Source organism: Setaria viridis, chromosome 1 (genome assembly GCF_005286985.2).
Source record: "Setaria viridis chromosome 1, Setaria_viridis_v4.0, whole genome shotgun sequence".
NCBI lineage: Eukaryota > Viridiplantae > Streptophyta > Magnoliopsida > Poales > Poaceae > Setaria > Setaria viridis.
In genome coordinates, this window is record NC_048263.2 from 33,059,190 (window position 1) to 33,072,627 (window position 13,438).

The 13,438-nt window shown below is 47.6% G+C and overlaps 1 protein-coding gene and 1 non-coding gene across 2 annotated transcripts; one reads left to right on the forward strand and one right to left on the reverse strand.

Annotated features, from left to right (window-relative positions):
- The first annotated feature begins 5,928 nt into the window (after positions 1-5,928).
- Positions 5,929-7,902, forward strand: LOC117855956 (uncharacterized). The gene has a single exon (XM_034738363.2). The coding sequence runs from the start codon at positions 5,929-5,931 to the stop codon at positions 7,615-7,617; it is 1,689 nt and encodes a 562-aa protein (XP_034594254.2). The 3' UTR covers positions 7,618-7,902.
- Positions 7,903-9,358: 1,456 nt separating this feature from the next.
- Positions 9,359-9,431, reverse strand: TRNAE-CUC (transfer RNA glutamic acid (anticodon CUC)). The gene has a single exon. It is a non-coding gene; the product is annotated as a tRNA-Glu (tRNA).
- Between the last annotated feature and the right edge of the window lie 4,007 nt (positions 9,432-13,438).

The following is a 13,438-nucleotide window of genomic DNA, read 5'->3' on the forward strand; positions in this document are numbered from 1 at the left end:
GATCTGGCAGGGACTTGTGTCGGGGGCCCCGGATCCGGCGGGGACTGGCGTCGGGGGGCCCGGGAGCGGCGGCGTGGAGATGTGGTGGTGGTGGTGGCCGGCAGGAGGCAGCTCGTGGTGGCCGGCGGGAGGGAGCTCGTGGTGGTCGGCAGGCTGTGGTGGTGGTCGGTTGTGGTGGTGGTGGCCGACTGTGGTGGTGGCAGCGGCGGCGGCGGTGTGGATGGTGGTGGCGGGCGTGGATGGTGGCCGGCTGTGGTGGTGGTGGCGGCGGCGTGGATGGTGGCGACGTGCTGGTGGTGCGGCCGACGGTGTCAGCGTGCCTTTTTTTATTTTCTTCGAAAAAATGGTTTGCCGAGTGTTTTCTGGGCACTCGGCGAAAGCTTTGCCGAGTGCCCGACCGAAAACACTCGGCGAATGCTACTTTGCCGACTCAAATTTTGTCGAGTGCCAGATACCGAGTGTAACACTCGACGAATTTGTTGCCGAGAGTATTTTAGTTTTCGCCGAGTGCCCCTGGCACTCGGCATAAAACCTGTGTCCGGTAGTGAGGCATGCTAACCTGAATCATCAACACGCAAGATCGACGGAGGCTCTTGTGACATTTTCTGCAGCAGATGTCATACCAGCCTGTCCTATAATCTTTAGTATATTTGTACTCGATATACCAGGACAAAACTCTATGGTATTGGAGAAATAAATATGGAATACAGTTCTTTCATTAGTGAAATGCAGGGAAACTTTGAAATGTTAATTTGATTTTGAGCAGCTGAGGCCCAACCCGTTCCATTAACATGTTACAATAAGAGTAAATCCAAATTAGCAGAGAACATTCATGGTTATATTACAGCAAGTGCAAGAATTCACGAGTGTTAAACTTCTGGCTTTGCCAGGAAACTACCGTGTAACTTAACATATCACTAAATACACTAGAACTACCTTAATCATTACTCCATTGACTAGAAAGAAAACGATGTCACATAACTTACTGGGGATTATGCCTGCATATGGTGGACTCTTCCCCATCCCCTAGAAGAATTTTCCTCCAGAGAAAGAATAACTATCACATATGTGCACACTAAATAGGAAGAAGCATCCATTGCTAAGGTAGTAGACAATCAAATTAGCACTCATACTTCAAAGTGAAACCACATACCTCTTCTTGAGTAGCTTTCGTGATGTTTTTTTTTTCGCTTGAAATTTAGCACTCTTCAATGCAGAGCGCAACCTGAAAACATAAATCAACTTATGCAAATTAAACAAATTAGGGAACATACAGATCTCTTCCACTTCGCCGTGCCAATTACTTCATGTGCCGCTCCTCCAATGACAGCAAGGTTGCCTGCACGAACTGAGCTTAAAAAAAAATTTCATCAAGCAACGGGGCAATGAGCTTCAAAAATGGCCAGCTGTCGTGCCAAGATTGGAGTGTTTGAGCAATTGCATAGCGCCCTTTGAAGCAAATGTTCAACCTCCTAATGTGCGCCCTGTGATGATTTTAGCGTACCCAAGGTGAGGAATGACGACACAAGACCCATTGTAGCAGTGATGGAACAAAGGCCATTAGAGAGCGAAACAGAGGAAGAAATCAATTTCCAGCGGGAAGGAGATCATCGATGCCAAAGAGGTTGTGGTGTGTCCCGAGAACATATTCCCCTTTGTTTTTTTCCAAATAATCCCAGAATTAAAGTTTTTCATAGAAGTATAGAAATAATAAATAAATTAAAATATTGTAAATTAAGTGTAATTAAGGATCCACAGTGAGTCCAAGCAGATATTAGGATTAAGTAAAATTAACAAAATGGTTGTCATATGGTTTTGGAATTAACTAAATAATAGTCCCTGTCAAGTATATATAAATAAATATTTAACTTTTTTCGAAAGGCAAAATTGTGGGGAAGTTCCCAGAGTACTTCAAATTTTAAATTATAAAGAGGCATAATTACAAGGAGTGGCCGCATACCTACACATCGAGGGAGAGGGAGAGGGAGAGGGAGGGAGGGCATTAGATTACGGTGTGTTTGACAGAGCTCCTAGAGCAGATTCTCTGTTGAATCCAGCAGGAACTCTGCCGAATAGTTTTTCAGAGAGAAGTGATTCTCTACTGATTTTGTGAAGTGATTCTATGAAATGAACTAAGTGGCTGGGAGCTGAAAAAAGTAGCTTTGAATGATTCCGTGAAGTGATTCTCCAACTTGATTTTAAGAGTTTATGTTGGAGAATAAAAAAGAATCACTTTCAGCCACAAAATCACTTTTCTCAGAGAATCATCTCCCATAAAGAATCACAATCAGATGAAGCTCTACCAAACAGACCCTACATAGTATAATGTAGCCATTGTACAATCGGGGGTATGAGCTCTTCCTCACTCTTAAAAGTTTATCCTCCGCCTAACACTAACCATACCTCTCTCGAAAATCTTATTGTTATGTATTTTCCAGATTTCCCAAGCAGTAATAATCATGATCACCATAAAAAACGGCAGCGCTGATGCATGCATTGGAAATGATCCTTTCATGGATGAAAGATGCACTGTCCCACCTGAAGCTAAGTTTGCTCCAGCAGGCAGTGGAGAAGCTACAATAAAAAAAAGAGATGGTCTTTGTCTTCTTCCACTCCATCTTGACATAAATCACAATGCACCCCTGATTGAACATTATAGTTGTGGCACTTCAAAATATTTGTGGTGTTTAGCCGATCCACTAGGAGAAGCCATATGAAGAATTTCAGCCTTGGCGTGCATTTTGACTTCCAAACCAAAGACAAGGTTCTAGGTGCTTGCAGACCTTGATAAGACAATCTGTACATTTTGCTGGATGTATAAGCATTGCTACCCCATAAGAAAGTCCACTCATCAGATGTCGTCTCATCATAAGGAATATTGGATAGGATGGCCTACATATTTTGGAGTTCCTCATATGCTTGCTCTGATAAGGTGTTTACGGCAGTTAGCACGCAAGTTTGAACTGCAAGCGCACGGATCAGTTATAATTTTTCCCTTAGAGTATTCCCCAAGGTTCATCAATCCGTGGAAATAAGGTCACAAGATGTAGACTAAGTAAGCATCAGGAAACATGATTCGAGTTGCAAAGTGATTGTGAATAGGCATGAATAGATATGGATAGATAAGAAGCATGAGCAAATGTGAACAAGAGGTAACTCATCTAGAGCAAAGTCTAGACTATGCATATGTTGCAGTTCTAGCTAGATGGTAAGCAAACACATGGTTCTCATTCAAAGCATCTTTAAACCACCACCTCCGGTCTGACCCCCAAAAACCTCCACCTTACACAGCATCAGATCCTGTCACGATCCTGCCTATCAGTGCAAGCAGTCTAAAGGCATGAACATAAAGCACATGTCTAGTGTTATGATAGATCAAGCATGCAATTCTAGTCACCATGACTACAAGAACACGCTATGCAATCTACTACATAAATAAATTGGAATAAGCAAACTCAAAACAGGAGAAATCATAAAAGGAGACATATAGATCGCTATTGAAGCGGAACCAATCTATTACTTCACCATGAATGATTGTTCATCATAAGATCTCCACCGAGGCCATACCCGCGACTTGTGAATCCTAGCTCTAGAACTCCGGTGTAGATCTTCCTCTCAGGGTAATCACGCTGGCCAGAGCCTAGCCTAAGCTAGCCTTCGGACAACTGCACGGTCCTCAGCTCTATGTAGATGATTGTTCCTCAAGTTCCTCGGCTCCTTCTACTTCGAATCTTCAATCCAATCTGCGTGCTCGATGAAATATCGGGGTATTTATAGTCTGGAGAGGCCGTCATCCAAAAGGCAAGTCTATTTGGTGAGGGAAAGGCCTAGGGCGATCGGCTTGGGGGGGGGGGGTCCAGGCCGATCGTTCTGGCCCTTACTACCCCCTCTCGTCCAGCTTTGTCGCCTGGTCTTCTTTGATGTTTTGGAAACTTATTTTTACTTGCATACGAGCTTGGCATGTCGATAGCCTCGGGATAAGTATGGATCTTGATATCTTTCCAAATTCCTACTTGCTTCCATCTTTGATCCTGAAGTGAACTTACCACATCTTGTGAAACTTAGTCCCTAAGTATTCTTGGAGGAGTCCTCGCCAAAGATGAGCATGAACGGGGCCCAGGGACCCTAGGCCGATCGGCCTGGGTTCCATAGGCCGATCGGCCTACGCCCTTTTTGGGCCTCTGGCCTTCGTCTTTCTCTGGGTTGTTGCTTGTTCTGAGCCTCATCCAATTATGCTCCAATTAAGTTCAATTTCCTGTGAAAACAGAATGTCCTCCAAAATACAATGCATATGCAAAAATGATCCGATTATTGAGTATGATCAATAGTTATGATATCATTTGTATGTCAATATTGAAGATAAACAGGAGTAAAAGTGTGTAAATAACGAGCGTCAACACAAGGAGAGGGTAAAAATGGATGCAAGGTCTGTTGCCGCCACGACAGCTTTGACAGAGATCTTTTGATTGCTTGTAAAGGAGAACAGCCGAGGACAAGTGTCTCATCACACATAGTCAGACAAAGATCCTCCTAGAATAATACTGTGGATCCATCTCGCATAATGCATTTGGCAACTCCTCTGTACAGTACATTTAACCTTAATATGTGTTTCCACCAAAAGGATCCAACCTCTCTTGCTGCATGAGGAACTTTATCCCTGTAATAAGATGACCAAATAAAATTCACCCAGTAAATATCTAACTTTTGTAGTAAAAGCTAGAAAATCAGTATGTAGCTAGTTATATTTTCAAAAGTGTTAGGAAGAAAAGGAGCTAAATAAATGGTTAATATAAAATCTAATTCATAATAACTAATTTTTAGATTAAAATTTGAAAAAACGGAGAGTCTATATTGAATATACTATGAGAACAAATAAGGGACACTGCCGAGGGAATGAAGGATTTGTAGGAGTACAAATTGAAGTAAAACATAATATTCATGCACCATGTTTTGTTGGTTTCACGGTTTTATCCCAAACTAAGGGAGACTAATAACTACTGATCAGCAAGGATGACGTAGAAGCATCATCATGAAAAGGCATATGCAACTTTTTTGATAAATTTCAGAAATTATGTATTGATTGATTGTAAATTTACGTCAGCTTAGATAAAGATTTCTAAAAAGATAAAACAGCAAATCTAGTCGTGCTATTTTCTAGGCTTCACCATGCTAGTTCCTAGTATATGGATAATTTTCAAAAGCTTGCCCACATCATGAGCGATTTTTGAAAGTCGCCTATTAAAGAAGTGCCATAGGTTTGTTTTTTACTCCCTCCATCCCCTTGAAAAGTGCCAATCCTAATGTTCAAAAATTCTAAAAAATATAATCCTAAGAATTGGCCCATAACTACCCGCCTCATTAAGTGGTCAAGTTTGATTTGCATGCCAAAATTAACTTCTAACCATATTTTTAGGAAGTCTGGTTAGTTGCATGTAGCCAACACATTAGAGCACGTGAGTCTTTTAACGCCGCCGCTAATTTATATTCCGTACGACTTACTCCCATTTTGGTATGTCCTCTCGGCCGGAGAAAAGACTCCTGCATGCTGTGCCGTTAGTACTAACCGTACGTATACGTAGGCATGCGCACGCCATAGCCACAGCACGCATGTTGCCCACAAGAGTAGTTCGCACCACGGCCAGGGCCAGCGCAACTCTCGGACGCGATTGATCGATGGGGCCGCGCTTGTGACGCGCAGCTCCTAGTTGGTGTCGACACTTCAAGGTCGTGACCCGCCTAACCAGGGACGACAGGACCAAACCGGACACAATCGGAGCCTCTCGCCGCGCAGCTATCTTTAGCACTGGCGCGCTGTCGTAGGTACAAAAGTTCTGCAGCGCCCGCTCCTCATCTTCAGTTTAACGCATCCTCTCAGCTCAACTGCATGCATCATGGCGATATCCCGAAGCAAGTCGTGATCGATCGATCATGGCGATGGTTATGGAGAACCAGCAGCCGCTGGCGCGGATGCCGCTGGTCCCGGCGCCACCCGTACCCCCTCCACCGCCGCCGCTGCCGCAAGCGTACAAGCACCGGTGCAAGGTGTGCAAGAAGGGGTTCATGTGCGGGCGGGCGCTGGGCGGCCACATGCGGGCGCACGGCGTCACCGACGACGGGCTCAGCGCTGACGACGCCCTCGACGACGACTCTTCGGAGGCGGGCAGCGCGTCGACGGCGACGGCGACGGCGAAACGCATGTACGCGCTCCGCACCAACCCGGGCCGGCTCAGGAACTGCAGGGTGTGCGAGAACTGCGGGAAGGAGTTCACGTCGTGGAAGTCGTTGCTCGATCACGGCCGGTGCAACTACGACGAGGAGGAGGGCGACTTGGACGGCAACATCGGCGACGCCGACAATGATGGCGAAGAGGGAGAGGAGCTGGCGTTAGCCTCAGGTTGGTCCAAAGGAAAACGCACACGCCGCGCCAAGGTGATGGTCGTCGGAAATGGTTTCATAACCGATGAGCAATTGCCAGCCCCATCGAGCGAAGAGGAGGATCTCGCCAACTTCCTAGTCAAGCTATCATCGTCATCGAGCGCTACACAGCCCCACGTCATCATTGAGGATGATCAGGAGTCGTGCGTGGTGAGCAAGGATGCGCAAATGAATCAGCTTCTCGTGCCGCAGCCTATCTCGATGATAGCCCCTGTGCCACAGCTGAAGCTGCTGGCTCCACCACAGGTGCTACCACACCATGTCTCCACCGTGCCTCGTGGCATGTTCGAGTGCAAGGCGTGCAAGAAGGTCTTCACTTCTCACCAGGCTCTCGGCGGGCACCGTGCCTCCCACAAGAAAGTCAAGGGGTGTTTCGCCGCAAAGCTAGAAAGCAACCGCAACGATCCTCCGCAACCCATCGTCTCCTCTGCCAGTGACAAGGTCATTGTCGACGCCATCCCAGCCATGGTCGGTACCGAACGGAACCCTACCAGTGTCAATGGCAACGCGGAGGGTGATGCAGTCAACATTGGAACCTCCGTAGTTGCCATGGCCACTGCAGCACCTGAAATGGCCGTCGACGAGGTGCCGGCGCCGTCCACCGCTGCACCATTCAAGAAGAAGGGGAAGGTGCACGAGTGCTCCATCTGCCATCGCGTGTTCATGTCGGGGCAAGCCCTCGGCGGCCACAAGCGATGCCACTGGCTCACGACCGGCGCCGGTGACCCCAACGCGGCGGTCGCGAAGCTCCAGCCGTTCGTCACCCAAGACCACGTCATGCACGCCATGTGCCAGCAGCTCACCCTCGGGCGCCCGATGTTCGACGCGTCCGACACGTTCCTCGACCTCAACGTGCCATCGAACCCATCGGCGGAGCCAGCCGCCGCGAGACAAGCGGCCGAGCTGAACGACAGCGTGCTGAGCCTCAACGCGCCGGCGTCGTTGTACATGCACTCGTGGGCGGGGCACAGCAATGCGAGCAATATGAACAACAGGGCGACGAGCGGCCACTATGACGCGGCGGAGGCCACGGCCACGGAGGACGAAGCGGATAGCAGGGGCGCGAAACGAGCCAAGATCCGTGACCTCAAGGACATGAACATGGGTGGGGAGTCCTCGCCGTGGCTTCAAGTCGGCATTGGCCTTCCGTCCAAGATCGACGAGAAGGCTACTCAGGCGTGAGGTGAAACATCATATCAGTCATTATTTTTGCTTCATTGACTATACATATCGAAAGCACTTACTTGTACTAGTCGCATATATGAATATATATAATGATCAGCATGTATGTATATGGTATTTGGTTGTTATATGAGTATGAGGGATCAAATTAACCTGTACGTCCAACCTTCGGGGAACGTATTGCTAGGGGCCTGTAAATAGGCTTGAAAGCTTGTTTCCAGAAGGTATCCTTACTGTACGATTCTTTTGAAGAGCATTGGAATCATCCATGGTTTATTTTCCTCAGATTCTCCACTATGCCATTCGTTAACTATTTTAATATTGGTTTATCAGCAGTAGTTCTAAGTAATAATATATGTAAGTTGATCTCTTATTGTTTTCAGCTTTTTTTTATTCCTTCATCTTTCAATTGTATGAAGCAAATGTAAAAGGAGCCAACCAAACAAAACTGCCTTTTTTCCGGTGATCATAAATTTCTTGTGGTAATCAAAGAATGCAGAATAAGAATGCCGCGCCAAAAAAGATTATTAGCGAATAATGATATGCACCTCAGTGACATATTTAGTATAGTTCTTTCTCAAAATATAGTGGTATGATTGGCAATGCTGCAGATACAAAAAAAAAATTACATGCCGACGACTTAAACAACGATGACGACCAATTCCTTGTGTTGCCTATTTCCAACACATTGCTGATTAAACATGCAAAATCATGTCCTCACACAATGAGTCAACTACCGGCTGGTCTGCCTCCGTCGGCGCTCTTACCCTCTAAATCTCATGGTGCATCATGGTTCGCAAAAAAAAAAAAAAAAAAAAAAAACTCCTCCCACAATGTCCACTCTCTATTTTTCATGATGGAATAAAAATATATCCTACCCTCTAAATCATATAATAGCTATGATCGCACAACGGTATAGTTCTAGAAACATTCCAAAAAGAACAGTTCACCCACATGATGTGTATGAAGACTTGAGTAGCACAAATTCGGCAAACTGAGCGATAGCTCAGTGGTGTGGCGGTCGTTGGTTGTGCCCACCGGCCAGGGTTCAAACCCTGGTATTTGCACCCAAAAAACCCCCTCATTGTGCTTGCTGGCTTGGGTTGCCGGTGCATCACCGGCCTAGGTTACGATGCGTTGCGCCCGCATGTGTAACGGTGGTCGCTGACCCAAGTTCAGTTTGGCCCTAAATGGGCATGGGCTAGGGTTCGGGGATTTTCTTGACCGGGGTCATATGGTCTCTTCTTAATGCAATGCCGTGGGAGCGGTTCTTCCTCCACCGGTCGAGTTTTTTTCATGACAGTTGTTTTCGGAATGCCACACCCCTAAATGGCTAAATTCATATATCGAATCTTATTTTAGTGGGAGATGAGGTCATTGTCATAAAAATGGAGCAGGATGTGACGATAGCAGATACCTTGCACTGGTATGATGGATGAGTCGTTTGTAGGAGGTTGGCCATAGTGCAAAACTGCAAATGAGGCATGTGGCACAATTGATTAGAATTGAGTCGAGCCAGAGTAAGGTTATGAATGTGAAAAGGCTGATCTGATAGATGAAAAAACGATGTTTGTTCTTCTTGTAATGATACGCATTGGCAGGAAGGAGAGGTAGGAGGCCAGATGCCTCTTGTGCTGGGGCTAGGGCGGGAAAACGGCACTCCATTTTGGTTGAAAAATAAAGAAAGGCCTGCCAACGCACGTGCAGGGCATGCTACCCAAAATAAAACCCATAAAAAACATTCCGTTGCCGGGACTCGAACCCGGGTCTCTCGGGTGAGAGCCGAGTATCCTAACCAGCTAGACTACAACGGAAGATGCAATAGCCACTTGTCATTTCCTTTTTCTTCTGTTACCAAAGGGCCACCAATTACAAGGGTTCAGCCAGGTTCAGCATCCACGATTTTCCATAGCAATCGGTAACTGCACGGCAGACATGTTTTGACACGAGAGCATCGGTGACTGGACAAAGCGAGCTGGAAGCCTGTGAGAGGAAAGAGGAGACGTTGCAAGCTCGTCGCTCAGCCGCGTGACCGCGTCGGGTGCAGTCTGACTAGGACGCTGCGGATCCAAAGCACCACTCCAGTCATCACACTCGCACATCCACACTCACATCTTGACCGATCCATGCGTGCATGCAATCTCCTATTCCTCGCCTCATCCATCAGTTGCTAAAGCCAAGGAGGCCATTACTTCCCCCCCTTTGACGACGGCTCCCGTAGTAAAGGCCCCCTCGGTCAGAATTCAGAAACGCTGCGAGCAAACGAAGAGATAGCAGGCTAGAGCTAGCAGTTCACTCGGGTCTTCAGTCGCCTGGCACTGAATCCCGAGTACATTGGTGTGGCTTCTTCAGCCTGGAGTCTTCCTTTGACCATCGAGTCCCTGGTCATAATGCACGCACTTTCCGTGCGTGACAGTTGCCCGCACAGCATCTCGGTGCCACACTGCCACTACTGAGTAATGAGTATGCAATGACCGATACCCCCTTGCTGCACAAGCTTGTGTGACAAGGGACCAAACACCACTAGGGAGTTCCAAGTTATATAAAGAAAATACCTGTGGCCTTATTCTGGGCCTTCGCTGTCACTGCCTAGGACTAGGAGTGAATCTTTAGCTGCTGGTTAGCATGAGAGACGCTGTAGATGACCATATGATCATGCTGAAGAATATCAGACCACCCGTTGGCCTGACCCATGCTCCATTTGGCATCGTTCTGCACTGCACCAGCACGCACGCTATAAAACCTTCAGCATAATCGTACTAGTTCTTCACACGGCTTGCTAGTCTGACCCGCTGAATATCATCTCCTTCAAGGGCTCAAGGCTGCAACTGCCTTCCCCCACATCACGCAAGTAACAGCCGACACAGCCTAGCCTTCCATAACAGCGAATAATTAGCTTCCAAAATTCAGAGCGCCAGATAAATTTAGGCGCTAGCAGGCAGGGCAGGCCTCGAGCCCTCAATTGGCTCGGCTTCAACGAGTCCACGTCCACCGTCCAACAGATCCAGCCGTGCAGGCCACTGAGACCAGTCCACACGCACGACGTCAGCTCTCTGCTTGAAGACGGCGGGCGCAGGCACGGCCCCCAGCCAGCAGCAGCTACCAGTGGCGCCGCACGCGTCAGCAGTGTCCCGTTTGGATCTTTGTCCGCTGAACGGCAATTATCACCTACCTTGCCTGCACAGCCGATCGAGCACAACGTCTGTGCTTGTACCCGGCGTGCCTCGCTCCACCAGTTGTCCGGTTCAGCTCGCCACGGAATCACGGATCCAGGAGCCGGGAGCCGTGGCGATTTGCGGTGTACCGCGCGCTGCCATCCTGTCATTCGGTGCACCAAAGTACGAGTACGGCCAGTATATGTGGCAGTTGTAGAGCTGTGCTGTGCGCTCGCTGGATTGCGTAAAAGGGCACCAAATCAGCAGTATCCTGGCATCCTGCAGCTAGGAAAAGATCATCATTCACAAATTAAAAAAAGCAAAAGGGCCTAAGAGATAGAACGAGGAAAGGTGGGTCCGGAGAAGGAAACGAAATTCTCCTCCTTGTTTCCTTTCGTGCATCGGCACATTACTGAAACGTTAGCCTTTTTCGACCTCACCCGCGTCGTCTGCACCACCAACAACTAAAATGCAACAAAGCCAGTGGAGCCAAGCCGCCGCTTGACTTTGAGCGAGGCGAGACGAGACAAAGGGAGCGACCCGTTCGAATTGATTCCCGGCCGCGGCCAGGCCAGGCCCCTCCCTACGCAAGCGGCTCGACCGAACGAGCGAGCGAGCGAGCGCATGGCTCGCCGACGCAGTCACCTACGCCCAGGCAAGCCGGTTCGTACCTGGTGGGGGTAATCATGTGGATTTGTCCGCTCATCAGCGCGGTGATCGGCCATATGTGACCCACACGATCAGTGGAAAATAAAAAAAAATGTGCACAAACATGGACATAAAAAGGCTTCAGATCGAGAGCACCAAAAGCGTTGCCACCGTACGTCCCAGATATGCCGCTGTCTCGCTCGCTGCTGATGTGAAAAAGCTGGAAACACTCTGCATCGCTGGTGCTGGCTATACCATCTCGACCTGGATGCCATCCTCGCAGACTTGGAAGCAAATTAAACGCGTCCGTTTCACTTGCCAAAGTAAATTCCGTAGTTGTCCAGTCGTGAATTGAGGATGGATGTGCTGGCTAGTAGTATAGCAACGTCGCCCTACTATTAAAATTTGCCACAAAAATGGCTTCTAAAATGCATTGGCATCTTATTTACCCAACTACTGTATTTTGCCACGCTTTGATTATATTCTCTAAACTTTGGTTTAGTCCTCCCTACGAGGCTACGACCACCCTGCTGCCTCCCAGCGCTCCATTTCTTTGCCTGCATCTCATTCTCCATTGAAATGGGTATTTGAGTATTTGACCAGTAATGTCGTTTGAGTTCATTTACATAATCAATTATATTCGCAAGACCTAAGGAAAATTCGGAAGTCTATACTGACCTAAGAAAGCTTTTCCTATGTTCGACTCATGACACTGGTTTTCTGATTTTTTTATTTTTGTTTTGATTTAGGTTGGAGTAAATTGACTTGGCTTTCATAGGATGTTAGCGGGTGTCAAGGCTCCAACCCTGTTTCCATAGCAACATTGTGGTGCTTTAGCCAACTGAGCTATACTTAGTTCTTTTTTTTCTTACTTTGGTTTGGGGAGAGTGACTATGATCTCATAAAGAAAACCTCATGGAACATACTTTGGCATATGTTAGATTGCTTCTATGTGTAGTTGTGCACTAATTTAGCGGGCTCCAATCCAAGGCTCATTACGATGCCCATCGGTTATAGGACGCACAAGTGCGTCATCGTGACGCAATGGTACCTTCGGTGATCCCTTCTCTACTAGGCATTTGTGTGTGCACGGATTGTGAGCAAGGGGAGCATTGGGCGTTCGCGTAAGACAATAGGATTGGTCAGATACTGGACAATGGCTTTTTTTCGAATTTTGTATATGTGTCTATAGATCTTTGATGCTTTGGATGCGTGCTTGAGTGCGCCCAACAGTAGGGTAGTTCCAGACTGAACACTTTTGTTTCTGCTGAATTTTGGCGCGTTATTCGTGTTTTAATGCGCTCGGTCACTACTAAGACGTGGAAGGGGGTGTGCATGGGGCGCAAGAAACCCAACGTGCATGGGAGCATTGGTATCGTGCGTAACGTGTACGTTAGCCATGTGTTTCTGGCTTGTATTAAAAGAAACTACTTATTATACCATTATGTACGAAAAGGATAATATTAATTTTTTTTGTTTATAAGTATTTTAAAGTTCGAACACGAAAACTTTATTAAATTTCACGCTACCTAAATTGGTTAACTATAATTTTATATAAGTGGATTTTCAATAAAAGCCTACCTTATGTCATTGCACTACTGAAAAACTAAGCATTGGTCCTAACTCTTGGTACCGGTTGGTTTTTGACACGGTACTAATATGAGCATTAGTACCGGATCTAACAGCTAGTTCCTCAGGAGCCCCCCATGACCCCTTTTAGTACCGGTTGGGAGCTCCAACCGGTACTAAAGGTCACCCAAGATCTTTAGTATTGGATGGAGGCTCCACCTGGTAATAACCCCTAGTCCCAGCACCCACCCCGCGCGCCTCCTTATCCGCTCCCCCCTTCCCCCATGCGCCGTCCCTATCTCTCCCATTCCTCTCCTGTCGCCCCCCTCCCCCTCCCCCTCCCGCCGCCGCCCCCACCCCCTCTCCCTCCTCTCTCCCGCAATCTCTGCTGCCCCTTCCCTTCCCCCTCTGCTCGCAACCACACTGGCAGTGAGGAGCGGCAGTGGGGC